The sequence below is a fragment of the Chelonia mydas genome, chromosome 11 (genome assembly GCF_015237465.2).
Source record: "Chelonia mydas isolate rCheMyd1 chromosome 11, rCheMyd1.pri.v2, whole genome shotgun sequence".
NCBI classification, from domain to species: domain Eukaryota; kingdom Metazoa; phylum Chordata; order Testudines; family Cheloniidae; genus Chelonia; species Chelonia mydas.
The window spans coordinates 13,543,866-13,558,140 of record NC_051251.2 but is presented as its reverse complement, the minus strand read 5'-3'; the positions used below and the strand labels follow the sequence as shown (position 1 = coordinate 13,558,140).

The 14,275-nt window shown below is 41.2% G+C and overlaps 1 protein-coding gene across 9 annotated transcripts in view; it reads right to left on the bottom strand.

The window, feature by feature from the left end:
- The window catches only part of PARP9 (poly(ADP-ribose) polymerase family member 9), a 53,654-nt gene that overhangs the window by 17,033 nt on the left and 22,346 nt on the right, over window positions 1–14,275 (bottom strand). For 4 of the 9 annotated variants that reach the window (XM_043524962.1, XM_043524963.1, XM_027819453.3 and 1 more), the window contains exons 2-3: window positions 7,649–7,688; window positions 719–1,560 (exon numbers count right to left, since the gene is read on the bottom strand). In XM_043524962.1, the coding sequence (XP_043380897.1) occupies window positions 719–1,560; window positions 7,649–7,688 (882 nt within the window). Of the gene's footprint in view, window positions 1–718; window positions 1,561–7,648; window positions 7,689–13,714; window positions 13,733–13,753; window positions 13,873–13,992; window positions 14,247–14,275 lie in introns of those variants that run through there. The other 5 variants (XM_037911974.2, XM_027819452.3, XM_037911975.2 and 2 more) reach the window with 3 other exon arrangements.

The following is a 14,275-nucleotide window of genomic DNA, read 5'->3' as shown; positions in this document are numbered from 1 at the left end:
TTTCACTTCAGGTAAAGGGATATTCTACCTGCATTGCAGTCAGATCCCCACTTCAAATGTACCTGTGCAGCTGGTGGAGTTTTTCTTATAAAAACTCCATCCACCCAGAAACTTCACCTTTTAAGGGACGTCTACACTACATGCTTCTTTCAATGTTGTGTAGAATGCTCTCCAATCAACTTAGCAGGTCTTCACCAGACCAGCCAAATCAACACTGCTGCATCAATCGCAGCAGTGCCAATTTAGCCAGTAGTATAGACATCTTCAGAGGAGCATTCGTCCCATTCCAGGGGGGAAAAGAAAAAAAAAAAGCAGGTCATGATAGGAACTAGGAGAGTAAACTTCTTGGGGATACATGAAAAAATGTTAACTATTAAAATATTACATTAAAAAAAGTAAATGTTAACAGAGTCAGGACAGTCAATAACTTTATTCTATCTGTTGCTGTCTTCTATCCTCTCATAGCAGGGCTCACTCAGAAAGAAAACTTTTCAAACTCAAAAGACATATTATAAGAAGACACCTGGGTATATACTGTATTGGTCCACTGATTCTAACGTTGGGTGGCTAAAGACAAGAGGGCAAGATGCATATATACTGGATCAATACAACATGCCCTCTAATCTCTTAGGATCCAATCCTGCAAGGTGCTGGGATGCAACTCCACACTCAGCACTTTACAAGATCAGGGTCCTCAGGGTCCACTGTGACGACTTACTTTCTGATCTTCAATTTGTCCTCTTATGATATGTAGGTGGAGACCATTGATTCTGATCGAATCTGGAAGCTGGTTTGCTGAAGCTGGTGGAGTCTCCTGAAGTGCGTTGATGTCACTCCTGCCCAGCAGCTTTTCACAGGCCATTTTCATTGCTGCAACTGTGGGCTCAGCAACGTTCACCAAGTGGATTTCTTTGACCCAGCCAAATAATGGAGCTAGCTCCACAAAATTCTTTATAGTGTTTACAATCACGTGAGCACATAAATCTAGTGGGAAGCCAAAAATTCCTGAGCTCACTGCAGGGATAGCCACAGACCTTATATTATTCTCTGGAGCATTAACATAATGCAGGACATTTATAATAGCTGCTTCAAGTATTTGACAACATCTCTGACTTTGATATACAGACCATCTTGGACCTACTGTGTGGATAATTTTCTTACAAGAAAGCCTGCCTCCTCCTGTTACCGCTATTTGACCAGTAGTGAGTGTTCCATGGCGCTCAATATAACGTTTACTCTCTTGTTTAATTTCTGGCCCACCAGCTTTCACCAGGGCAAGAGCAAGGCCTCCAATATGCTGCAGATGTTCATTGGCTGCATTGACCAAAGCATCAGCGTTATGTCTTGTCAGATCATCCATCCAAACAGATATCTCAATTCCTTCCTTCAGGCTTTTCCTGTATACTTCAAGAGGACATCTTATACTCTTAAGAAGAGATATACAACCAAACTTCTTCTCAATGAGGTCATGTAGACAGCTCTCTCGTCTTGTAAGGATTTCATAAACATCTTTACTGATGGGAATTGTTAAGCTTTCCTCCTCGGTTTCCATGCTGGATACTAGATAATAAAACAATTAAGAGAAATGCAGTGATCCAATGTCAAACACATTTTTAAAGCACAGCATATTTTAAAGCTTTCAATCATTATTTTTTAAACTGACTTGCAATGATAAAAGGAATGATCAGTAAGTAATTTTCCCTTGTCACAGTCTTCTCTTCTCCCACTCTACCTTAGGGTATGTCTACACCTACATTTTATAGTGCTCTAACTTGCTTGCTCAGGGGTGGGAAAAATCACTCCCCTGAGAGCAGCAAGACTGACTACACTACACTATTAAAGCGCTAGTGTAGACAGGTTCTGAGCGCTGGGAGCCGTGCTCCCAGCACTCGGAACTAATCCCCTCGTGGAGATGGATTACCAGGAGCACTGGGAGAGCTCTCTCCCAGCACTGCGCATGACCACACTGAGAAAAATTGGTGGGTGCTCTGCACTCACTGGCAACCAAGCTCCCCGCCCGCCCCCTACCACAGCTCACCTCCACCTCCAGTCCACCTCCTTCCCTGAGCGTGCTGCATCCCCAATTCTCCTCCCAGCGCTTGCCGCTGCAAAACAGCTGTTTTGAGACGGAACAAGTTGTGGGAGGGAGGGGGAGGAGCGGGAACGCGGCGCACTCAGGGGAGGAGGCGGGGAAAAGGCGGGGCCGGGACAGGGATTTGGGGAAGGAGTCCAATAGGGGCAGGGAGGGGGCGGAGTTGAGGCAGGGACTTTGGGGAAAGGGTTGGAATGGGGGCGGGGCAGGGGCGGAGTCCAGGCGGGGCCGGGGGTCAAGCACCCACTGGCGCCAGAAGAAGTTGGCACCTATGCTGGATAGAACTAGCAATGAAGAGCTGCAAAGGTCTTTATACCATTACCAATCCCCAGAGATATATATTCTTCTGAGTTGGTAGATTTCTATAGAACTACACACAGTAGCACAGGTGCCGACTCTGTGGGTGCTCCAGGGCCGGAGCACCCACAGGGGAAAATGAGTGGGTGCTCTGCACCCACCGGCAGCCAAGTTTCCCACCCTGCCCGCCCCACCTCACCTCCGCTCTGCCTCGTCTCCACCTCTTCCCCTGAGCACACTGCATCCCCGTTCCTCCGCCTACTTCCCAGCACTTGCCGCCGCCAAACAGCTGTAGCAAGCTCTGGGAGGGAGCAGGGAGGAATGGGAACATGGCACGCTCAGGGGAGAAGGCGGGGAAGAGGCGTGGAATTGGGGAAAGAGTCGGAATGGGGCGGAGTTGGGGCAGGCACTTTGGGGAAGAGGTTGGAATGGGAGCAGGAGGGGGCGGGGCAGGGGTGGAGTCAGGGCAGGGCCAGGGATAGAGGAGTGGCGAGCACCCACCAGCATCAGTAGAAGTCGGCGCCTATATACAGTAGGTATCTCGTTAACTTTTTTGTGTAAATCCTTACAATTTGCATGAGTTTACCACACTTTTCAGCTGAGCTACAGTACCTATTTCTCTGCACCGTTATAGTCTAAAAATAGACTGTTCTGCCTATCATTGTTAGTAAGGTGCACTGAATTTAAATGGCTTTCCATCAAAACATCTTTTCTTTAGCACACTACTTTTAAAGGTGTGAAGAAACCACATAAAACTAACGAAACATAAAATTGACATTCTTATCCAAATCATACATTTTGGTTTGCTTTCAACTAAACCATTTGCATGCTTTCAACTTCACTTGTTTTAGCTGCAGTCAGGGTGGGTAAAAATCAATGATTTTTTTAAAAAAAAAAATTTAAAAATCAGATACATTATAGCTCAAAGGTATCTCATCATGGAATAGGGATTATAAACTCTAATTCTATAGTATGAGACAATATATTCATGTAAAGTTTAAGAAAAGTTTTGTAAATGAGTTCCAATAGTTCACGGAGTAAGGATGCAATCTTATGGGGTTCCAGGGGCTTCTGTATAGATTATTTAGGTAATCTTTCTATCTACCCAATGGGACTCAGTGCTCAGTCTAGAAGATACGATCAGAGATGCTTAGTTTTTCAGTTCTCAAACTGTGGATTTGTGTCTCCAGAGATAACATGCTTGTTAACAGCAAAAATGTTTTAAAATAAATAAATAATATAGAGAGGTGAGATATAACAGATTTCAACCCTACTGTCCCTCTGCAAATTTGTGTACACAGAGTCGATCCCTTACCTCTCTCTAAAAGTGCAAAGTTTCAAAAAATTCAATGAATAGAAGATTGTTGGGGGCGGAATAGATCTGGACAAGGAGAAGAAGTCTGGAGATAAATGTTAGAAGGGAGGGACAGGCAGTAGAAACAAAAGTGAAACTGTTTGAGCAGCATATTCCAGAAGTCTTCAGGTCTTTCTGAGTGTAGCCTTCACTGAGTTGAGATCTATCATACCATTCTCTCACTAGAAGGGGAAACCTATAATGGCAGCAGGCCATAAAAGAGACCCAGTTTGGGAATATTTTAATGAAGTTCCTCTACCTGTGGGTAAGACAGGCATGCGTGCAAAATGCAAACAGTGCAACAAAGAAATGCAGGGCCTGGTTGCCCAAATGAAACAACATCATGAGAAGTGTTCCTTCTCAGGAGGAAAGCTGCATTGAAGATGATGAAAGGAACATGTCTGAACATGCAGGATCTTCAGGTTAGTAAACTTTTTTATTTCATACTTCTTTCTTAAGGACTGCCTGTCTTCCTTCTGGACTATTCTTGAATTCTCATGTTTGAGCAAAAAATATAGTTGTTACTCTATGGTACTATCATTTTAGATGCAGTTGTGATAAAAAAAATAAATAGCTGAAACAGGCAGATCTTCCTTTTACAATTTCACCTTTAAAGTAGTACTGAGTGTCAGTGAATGCAATGAGTAATACTAAATGAGCAATTTGGTAATAATAATTAAATAACTGCATTGACTTATTTTGTTTAGGAGAATCCATCCTCAACATACAGGATTCTGAAGACTATCCATCTTCAAGATCACTATAATTTTCTATAGTTTCAGAGTTATCTGACAATGATAGTGTTTCAGTCACATCATATGTGATGTTATTCACAAACTGGGACCGTATAAATCATTGTTGCAACCAAGGTCCTGTAGAGGCACCAAATCTTGTATAAAGGGGGTCAAATAAGGTGTCTAAGACAAGGTTATGGTTTGCTGGTTATAATTATGCTATCTGTTTATGTGTATCATTTTTGTAGTTGAAGTTAGGAATTTTGGCTCTATACTGTCTGTATTTCAAACATATGCTATGCCAGTGGTTCTCAAAGCCGGTCCACCGCTTGCTCAGGGAAAGTCCCTGGCGGGCCAGGCCGGTTTGTTTACCTGCCACGTCTGCAGGTTCGGCTGATCGCAGCTCCCACTGGCCGCAGTTCGTGGCTCCAGGCCAATGGGGGCTGCAGGAAGCAGCACGGGCTGAGCTGGCCGCCCTTCCCGCAGCCCCCATTAGCCTGGAGCGGTGAACCGCGGCCAGTGGGAGCCACGATCGGGCAAACCTGCGGACGCGGCAGGTAAACAAACCGACCCAGCCCGCCAGGGGCTTTCCCTGCACAAGCAGTGGACCAGCTTTGAGAAGCTCTGTGCTATGCTTCTGGGTGACACCCCAGACAAGTTGGTGTCAACTCTGCCTAGCCCGCTTGATGGCCCATTAAGGACCATCAGCTACACAACTGACCCACTGAAAGAAGGCAGATACACCTTGTCACTCAGCAAGGTATGCAGGGACATGCCTATGGACAGAACTCTAAGGTTTTTTCTTGCCATATGCCCGAATGCTTGTCTTTGGAACAAAGAAAGAGAAGCCACATGACAAGAGACTATAAAAGGCTGCTGCAGCTCCTCCATCTTGTCTTCAATCCTGCTTCTTGCCTCTGGAGGGACTTTGCTGCAAACAGAAGCTCTAAACAAAGGACTGAATGACCAATCCCAGCTGTAGATGTACTCCAGAGACTTGATTTGAACCTGCAGTTTATTCTATCACTGCTACAAGCCTGAACCAAGAACTTTGCCATTGCTGTATGTAATTGATTCCATTTAATCAATTCTAGCTCTCATCTATATCTTTTTCGTTTTATGAATAAACCTTTAGATTTTAGGTTCTAAAGAATTGGCAACAGCGTGATTTGTGGTTAAGATCTAACTTGTATCTTGACCTGGGTCTGGGGCTTGGTCCTTTGGGATCAGGAGAACCTCTTTTCTTTTACTGGGGTATTGGTTTTCATAACCATTTTCCCCATAACGAGTGGCACTGGTGGTGATACTGGGAAACTGGAGTGTCTAAGGGAATTGCTTGTGTGATTTATGGTTAGCCAGTGGGGTAAAACCAAAGTCTTCTCTGTTTGGCTGGTTTGGTTTGCCTTGGTGTGCACAGAAACCCAAGGCTTGGGCTGTAACTGCCCTGCTTCAAGCAATTTGTCCTGAATTGGCACTCTCAGTTGGGTCCCACCAGAATCAGCATCGCAACATCATGTATGTCACATAGCCACGGTATATCACCTGTAGCAAAAAGAAAAAAAAATCTCCATCATCCAGAAACAACCATAGATAAATTTGTGATAAGAACCAGCAGAGATAATTGATGAAAAAAATTGCCTGGTTTGTTTATGCAACAAACTCTCCTTTCCATATGACTGAGAACCCACACTTCATTAACATGGTTCAGTCATTAAGACCAGGACAAAGTCCACCCAACAGAGCAGATGTCGCAGGCAAACTGCTGGATAAAGTGTGTGAAAGAGAAATTGAGCAGTGTGCAAAAGGTCTAGAGGGTAAAATTGTTAACCTGAGTCTTGATGGGTGGAGCAAAATCCTGTTGTATGTGCTTGTGTGCCAACAGAAGAAGGGAACTGATACATCAGGAAATGCACACACAGCAGAATGCTTACAAGAAGTAGCAGTAAAAGCTATAAGAAACTATGAAAAAAAATGCAAATGTCTAGTACAAAGCTTGGTCACAGACAATGCTGAAAACATGTCCAAGATGAGAAGAAATTATTTACAAGAGAGTCCCAAGCTAATAACATACGGTTGCTGTGCTCATTTGATGCACCTCCTAGCCAAAGACCTCAGTGTTCCAGAAATAAAGGCTAATGTTGAAATTGCAAAACAACCACTTTTCAGCAGCTGCTCTGAAAAAAGTGGGAGGAACCAAGCTAACTCTCCCACAAGACGTGCGATGGAACTCAGTAGTGGACTGTTTTGAGCACTATATCAAGAACTGGCTTAATCTGATGACAGTTTGTGAACAAAATTGTGAAAAAACAGATGGCACTGTCACAGCCAAAGTTCCCAACATTGGGATTAAGAGAAAAGTTGAACACATGCTGAGTACCCTGAAGCCTATTTCTGTAGCCTTGAACAAAATGCAGGGAAATAGCTGTTTTATTGCAGACGCTGTTGAAATTTGGAAGGAACTGAGCGAGATCTTAAAAAGAGAAATATGCAATGACAGAGTTAAATTACAAGCATTACAAAATTGAATGGGACAAGCACTATCTCCAGCTCATTTTCTTGCAAATATTCTCAATACTAGATACCAGGGTCAAACCTTAACTGCTGAAGAAGAGGAGTTGGTGATGACATGGACATCCAGCAATCATCCCTCCATAATGCCAACTATAATAAACTTCAGAGCTAAGGGTGAACCATTCAAGAAATATATGTTTGCTGATGATGTTTTAAAGAAAGTCACACCAGTGAACTTGGATTCAGAGACTGTTGAAGTGATAATCTCACTTTTAACAGCAGTAGCTTCTTCTGCTGGTGTAGAAAGAATATTTTCTTACTTTGGACTAATTCATTCCAAATTGAGAAACTGTTTGGGACCTGAAAAAGCAGGAAAGCTTGTTTTTCCTTTTCCAGATTATGAACAAACAGGAAAATGAAGGTGAAGATGACTGTGTTAGCTGCAGAAGCCAATGTTTTAAGTTTCTCATGTTGACCTGGCTGACATAGTCTATTTCATTTTTTTTAATATTTCATTTAACTATTTTAGTTAAAAACAATTTTAACAAATTTTAAATCATGATTTAAATCAAATCCACCCTGGCTGCAGTGAAATTTCAGTTCAAAAAAGAAGGGTATAAATTCAAGTCTGCTCTGTAACATGAAAAGAAAGAAGCCTACCTGAATCGTAATCCTCCTCACAGGTCACTGGATTGGACGTCTGTGAAATAATACAAAAAGTAAGGGGAAAAAATTAAACATATTATATTACATATACATATAAATATACACTCTAGTGAGCGTGTGCAAACTAAGATTTTTTAAAGGTTTATAATTTAGCCAAATGTGGACAGATTTTCACAAGGATGGCAAAAGGACAAAAGGCCACTTTCCTGCCAAATTTCAAGTCCTTGCTCCAAGCCCTGGGAGAGCTACAGCTTTTCAAAGAAAAGGTCACCTAAATTTTCTTAACATTACAACAATAATCTTCTTAACATTCAATACATTAAAAGGCAATGTATTTTTCCCTAGCCTTGTTCTTGGAGATGGCTCAACATTTTGGCTGAAATTTTCCAAACAAAAAACAAAAAACAAAAATCAGCCTGAGACAGACATTCATCATGGAAAATTTCTGCCTGAATGGTTAAAGATTGGCAAAGTTACAAGCAAATGAAACCACAGTCTTATAATGGGAAATGTCAAACAAATTTAATAATAAGCTGTGCTACCAGTTCCACCTATAATATAAACACATTCATAAATAATTAATAACACTGATATACAGTGGAACTTCTACAAACCACTGTTCAAAAACGTTTATGTGAACCGATTCCTGTTATTCAACCTATGATCAAACTGATGTGCACACACACACACAAATGTTTCATTAAAAATCATGGAGCATTTATTTTGGGGAAAGGAGAAATAAAAACTTCAATACATATTTATACTACACTACTTACACATTTAATTTAACACAATACTGAAAGACTCTGCCCCCTTCACATTAGCTGGGTTGAATCTTGCAAGGCCAAATTCAACCCAGTGCAATTTTATTGACTTCCTACACATCACCAGGGAAATACTGAGGGGACAAAATAATCCCTGCTGCAACTCCACTGAGGTCAATACGATTGCACTGGGGTGAATCTGGCCCTGCAAGATTCATCCCAGCACATTCCCTGGCCATGTTGGTTATTTTTCCCACATGGAGCATGTTTCAGTTTGGGGTAGGTAGCTTCCTGAAGTGGATAACATAACCAAGAGAAGTTAATTTGATGTTCTGATCATTTGTTTATGTTTTCCCCCTGTCCCTCCTCAGGAGTAATCCCTCCAATATCCTTACTCCCTTAAATACCCTGACTCTGGCACCCTTGCCCCCCAATATTTCTTTGACTCTCCTTTCTTCCTGGTCACTTACCAGCATCTTCATCATGTTCCCCATCTTCAAGCCCCTTCTCCTCCCCAACCCCACTGAGCCCTCTCCTCCCCTCCAGCTCCAGCACCCACGGTCTAACTGCCTTTCCCCAACAGACTTTTCCTAACTCCCCTGGAACCCTCCAGGCAGGTTGCCATGGTGCCCCCAGATGACTATCAACAGGAGTCTCAGCTTGCAGGCTCAGCATCTTATTTTGACAGGTTTCAGAATAGCGGCCATATTAGTCTGTATCCGCAAAAAGACAAGGAGGACTTGTGGCACCTTAGAGACTAACACATTTATTTGAGCATAAGTTTTCATGAGCTACAGCTCACTTCATCGGATGCATTCAGTGGAAAATAGAGTGGGGAGATTTTATATGCACAGAGAACATGAAACAATGGGTGTTACCATACACACTGTAACGAAAGTGATCAGGTAAGGTGAGCTATTACCAGCAGGAGAGAAAAAAAACCTTTTGTAGTGATAATCAAGGTGGGCCATTTCCAGCAGTTGACAAGAACGTCTGAGGAACAGTATGCGGGGGGGGGGGGGGGGAGAATAAACAAGGGGAAATCGTTTTACTTTGTGTAATGACATATCCACTCCCAGTCTTTATTCAAGCCTAAGTTAATTGTATCCAGTTTGCAAATTAATTCCAATTCAGCAGTCTCTCATTGGAGTCTGTTTTTGAAGTTTTTTTGTTGAAGAATTGCCACTTTTAGGTCTTTAATCGAGTGACCAAAGAGACTGAAGTGTTTTCCGACAACAAAACAACTAACCCAGGAACCTATCCTTGCAACAAAGCCCGTTGCCAACTGTGTCCACATATCTATTCAGGGGACACCATCATGGGGCCTAATCACATCAGCCACACTATCAGAGGCTCATTCACCTGCACATTTACCAATGTGATATATGCCATCATGTGCCAGCAATGCCCCTCTGCCATGTACATTGGCCAAACCGGACAGTCTCTATGTAAAAGAATAAATGGACACAAATCAGACGTCAGGAATTATAACATTCAAAAACCAGTCGGAGAACACTTCAATCTCTCTGGTCACTCGATTACAGACCTAAAAGTTGCAATTCTTCAACAAAAAAACTGCAAAAACAGACTCCAACAAGAGACTGCTGAATTGGAATTAATTTGCAAACTGGACACCATTACATTAGGCTTGAATAAAGACTGGGAGTGGATATGTCATTACACAAAGTAAAACTATTTCCCCATGTTTATTTTCCCCCTACTGTTCCTCACACGTTCTTGTCAACTGTTGAAAATGGCCCACCTTGATTATCACTACAAAAGGTTTTTTCTCCCCCGCTCTCCTGCTGGTAATAGCTCACCTTACCTGATCACTCTCATTACAGTGTGTATGGTAACACCCACTGTTTCATGTTCTCTGTGTATATAAATCTCCCCACTGTATTTTCCACTGCATGCATCTGATGAAGTGAGCTGTAGCTCACGAAAGCTTATGCTCAAATAAATGTGTTAGTCTCTAAGGTGCCACAAGTACTCCTTTTCTTTTTGCGGATACAGACTAACACGGCTGCTACTCTGAAACCTGTAAGCAATCAAGGAACCGACTGAGATAACTGCTATAGAACTCTTCGCATTCATGCCCAGGTGAGATTTTTGTACTTCTGCTACATGAAGAGTTTAGCAAGTCAAAGGCCATCATGTGCAGGTTTCAAAACTCCTTATCCTACGAAGTATATTGAGCAGGGAATCAGCATCACAGGACAGTAAAGTGTTAAATTAGCACACCCATTACGAATGTCTGAGCTAGTTAAAAGTCTGAGGCTTGATCCTTATCATGTCCTTGTTTCTCCTGACAATTTATATAGTAACATAAATCTGGGTTTAACCACCTGCTATCATTACAATGACTGAGGTGGATTAAAACTAAAACATTGCCCATTTAGAGTCATAGGACTCAGTTGCTGCCTATTGTAATGCAGTGAGTGAGACAGTGGGGGAGGAAGAAGGACAAGTGATATGGTGCCCTGTACTAGCTAGGATGTGTAAGCAGCTACCAGCAGTTTCACAAGTTCTCATTGAACTCAAGTGCTAGAGTGTTCTGTTTTTGGAGCTGAAGCCTATCTTTAGCAATATCAATAACTTATGCCAACTGTTCACTTTCTGAAGACCAAATGTCTTCATCTAGATGAGGCACAATTTGATGGGGTTCTGATCCAAATCCAGATGTTACTCTAGGCCCTAATTTCTTTCTTTAGAAAACGCCCCACTATTTATTTAATAAGTTTTAACCAGTTTACAAATTCTTGCCATGTAAACATCAGCAATAAAACAATCATTACAACAGTTAGCTTTTGTTTAAAGAGATATACAGCAATATATAAACATCATATCTTTCTATTTCACAGGGTGCTACCATATTACACAGTGAACATCACTGCAATACTTATGTCATTTCTAATGATTTTATTAAATTGAGTAAAATCTCTATCTGCACATATTTAACAGACCAGGTATGTCTATCAAATGCTAATATTAAAAAAAAAAATGGACAGGTGCGTTGAGCTTTTTGCAAGTGAATGTATTTTGTCCGAGTACTGAATAAGAAGTGACTAAATATGTAAGTATCTATCTATCTATCTATCTATCCTCTGTGTATTTTGTTGGGTACAGAACTGGTGTGTTAATTTTTCCATCAACACAGTTTCCCATATTTTTGAACCTTTCCTCAATGGTTGGGCTATTTTATTTTTTTCCAATGAGAGGCTGCTAATAGCCAAGCAGCTACTAGCAGGTGAGAGATTAATTCTTCATTTACTTTTGTGTGACCATTTCCACTAGGAAGCCCCAGGAGGATTACCAAAGGATCATTTGGTAATAAGTATCCAATATTTGTGATATTTGATTATGAACTGCAGCCCAATACTCTCTAATGACTGGACATTTCCACCATAGAGGAAAAAATCTCCTCTTTCACCACAATTTCTCCAACATTTATCCCTATTCAATCTATATGTTTATTTTTAACCTGACTGGTGTGAGGTACCACTGGAACACTGAGGATGCTAGTCCTCTTTTCCAGATCAAACCCGATTCCTCTGGGGTAACTTGTCTATCCAGTGCCTTTTCCCAGAGGGCCTCATACGGACAACTTTCTATTAGGAAAGCTGTCTGCACAGGTTGATATAAATTAGTTATTTTTTTGTTTCCTAATTGACCACTTTATTAAGGTTAGCTTTCTGTTTAAAACACATTTTCTAGAAAGATAAGAAACATAGTGCCTGACTTGAAAGTACTGGTACCAGGGAAGAGTGGACCAATAAAAATGAGTTTTGATCTCTAAAACAGAAAAGTTTCTTTACTGAATAGTTATTCCTTGTCCTCTGTGCAAAAGGCTCCATAGCAGGTGCAAAAAGTAAAGGAGACAATGGACATCACTGCCTAATCCCTTAGTTTAATTCAAAAAGGGGAGATTTAACCCCATTAATCCGCACCACTGCTTTTGGGCTGATGTAAAGAGCAGTTATGCATTTAAGGAACTGGTGGCCAAAGTCCATATGTGACAGGACTTGAAATAGGAAGTTCCTCTCTATTCTACCAAAGGCATCTAGTGATAACAAGAGAAATTGATTTTTTTGATCTGGCATTATAAATGATTCCAAGTACTCTCTGAAAATTGTCTGACATTTGTCTATCCTTAATTAATCCAGTTTGATCTGGATTTATATAAGCTAAGAGCATAAACTGCAATCAGCTAGTTAGTATTTTTGCTAAAATCTTAATTTCACAATACAGCAGAGGGCCTAAAGGAACTGCACAAGGTAAGGTCTTTTCCATCTTTAGGGGAAAACTTTCACAGTAGCTTCTTTCATAAGTTGTAGAAGTTCCTCCCCTAACAACATGTCGTGGAATTCCTCTCTCAAAGGACCCACTAATAACTCCTTAAATACCTTGTAAAATTCAGCTAGAAAGCCATCAGGTCCTGGAGTTTTACCACTTTTCATACTTGCTACTGCCTCTAGGATTTCTTCTTCTGTTATTTCTTAAATCAATTTTTCTCATCTTTGGCAAGCCTGCTACTTCCAGATATTTTTGAATAACTTCAAAGCTTGGAGTATCTCAAGTATAGAGATTTTTATAATAAGCAGCAAAAACAGCACATATTTCATTCAGGTGTGTAACTAGTTTTTGCTGATTTTTCTTAATTGATGGAATAATATGTTGCTCTTGAATTCCTCTAAGCTTTCATGCCAATAGCCTATCATTTTTATTTCATTTTTCATAAAACATCTGCTTTGCATACCTAAAGGCTTTTTCAATGGGATTTGTCATCATCATATTCAATTTCCTGCTAATATTAGTTATTTTTTTTCTTCTGAATCTGTATTTTTATGACTATCTTGTAACCTTTTTAGCTTCTGTTCTGGTTCTGTTTTTTCTTGAGCTCTTTCATTCTTTAGTTGAGAAACTGCTAATCAACCAACCCCTAAATACTGCTTTAACTGCCTCCAGGAGCCCGTATCATTTAATTGGAAATGTTGAACAATGTCCTCTTTAATTTCTGCAACCCATCTTTGCCCTTTTGGAAATGCAAAGCATGCAGGGGGGTGAGGTGTAGAGTCAAACTTCTGCTAAATGGAAACTTCTGCAATTTGGTCTCTAAAACTGCATTAAGGCTATGTTATTCTGTCCCGCTGCTGGTCTTCTCCGGACCCTAATTTCAGTACTAGACAAAATCAAAACCCCAAGTCCAAATGCTTCTAATCTTGGAAAACTTTGTTTCTAAAAGCGAAACACAAATGCTGTGTAGCTCATTAACAACAAAAGCACAATCAGCTACCATCACTGATGTAAAGCACAATATCAAGTCTCCTCTCACTTAAATCAGTTGTGTATCAGTGGAGTGACTCTTGACTTTCACAGGTGTAAGAAGAGAATCAGGTCATCAGATCATGGAGGCCATCAAAGAACACCTCAGGGCCAGGTTCATAGAAGCCCCTGAGGAGATATTAAATACAGGCAGTGTTGCTGATGTGCTAGCACACCAGGAGCAGTTATGCAACTGCACACAGTAGTATAGGCGCATCTGCACAGTGAGATACATGCGGTCATATTTACCCAAATGATTTCAAGGATGTTCAGAAAAATGCATCTGCGACCATTTCAGTAAATGCATCTACACACATTCAAGGCCCTGATCCCAGAAGGAGTTCTTCATGAGCAGAACTCTGCACCACTGACTTCACTGGGGATCCACACAGATGCAAAAGTATTCCCCCACAAAGCTCACTGCAGGATTTGGGCCCAAAACTAGTGTTGCCCATCTTCCAGGATTGGCCTGGAGTCTCCAAGACTAAAAGATTAATCTTTAATTAAAGATTATATCATGTGATGAGACGTC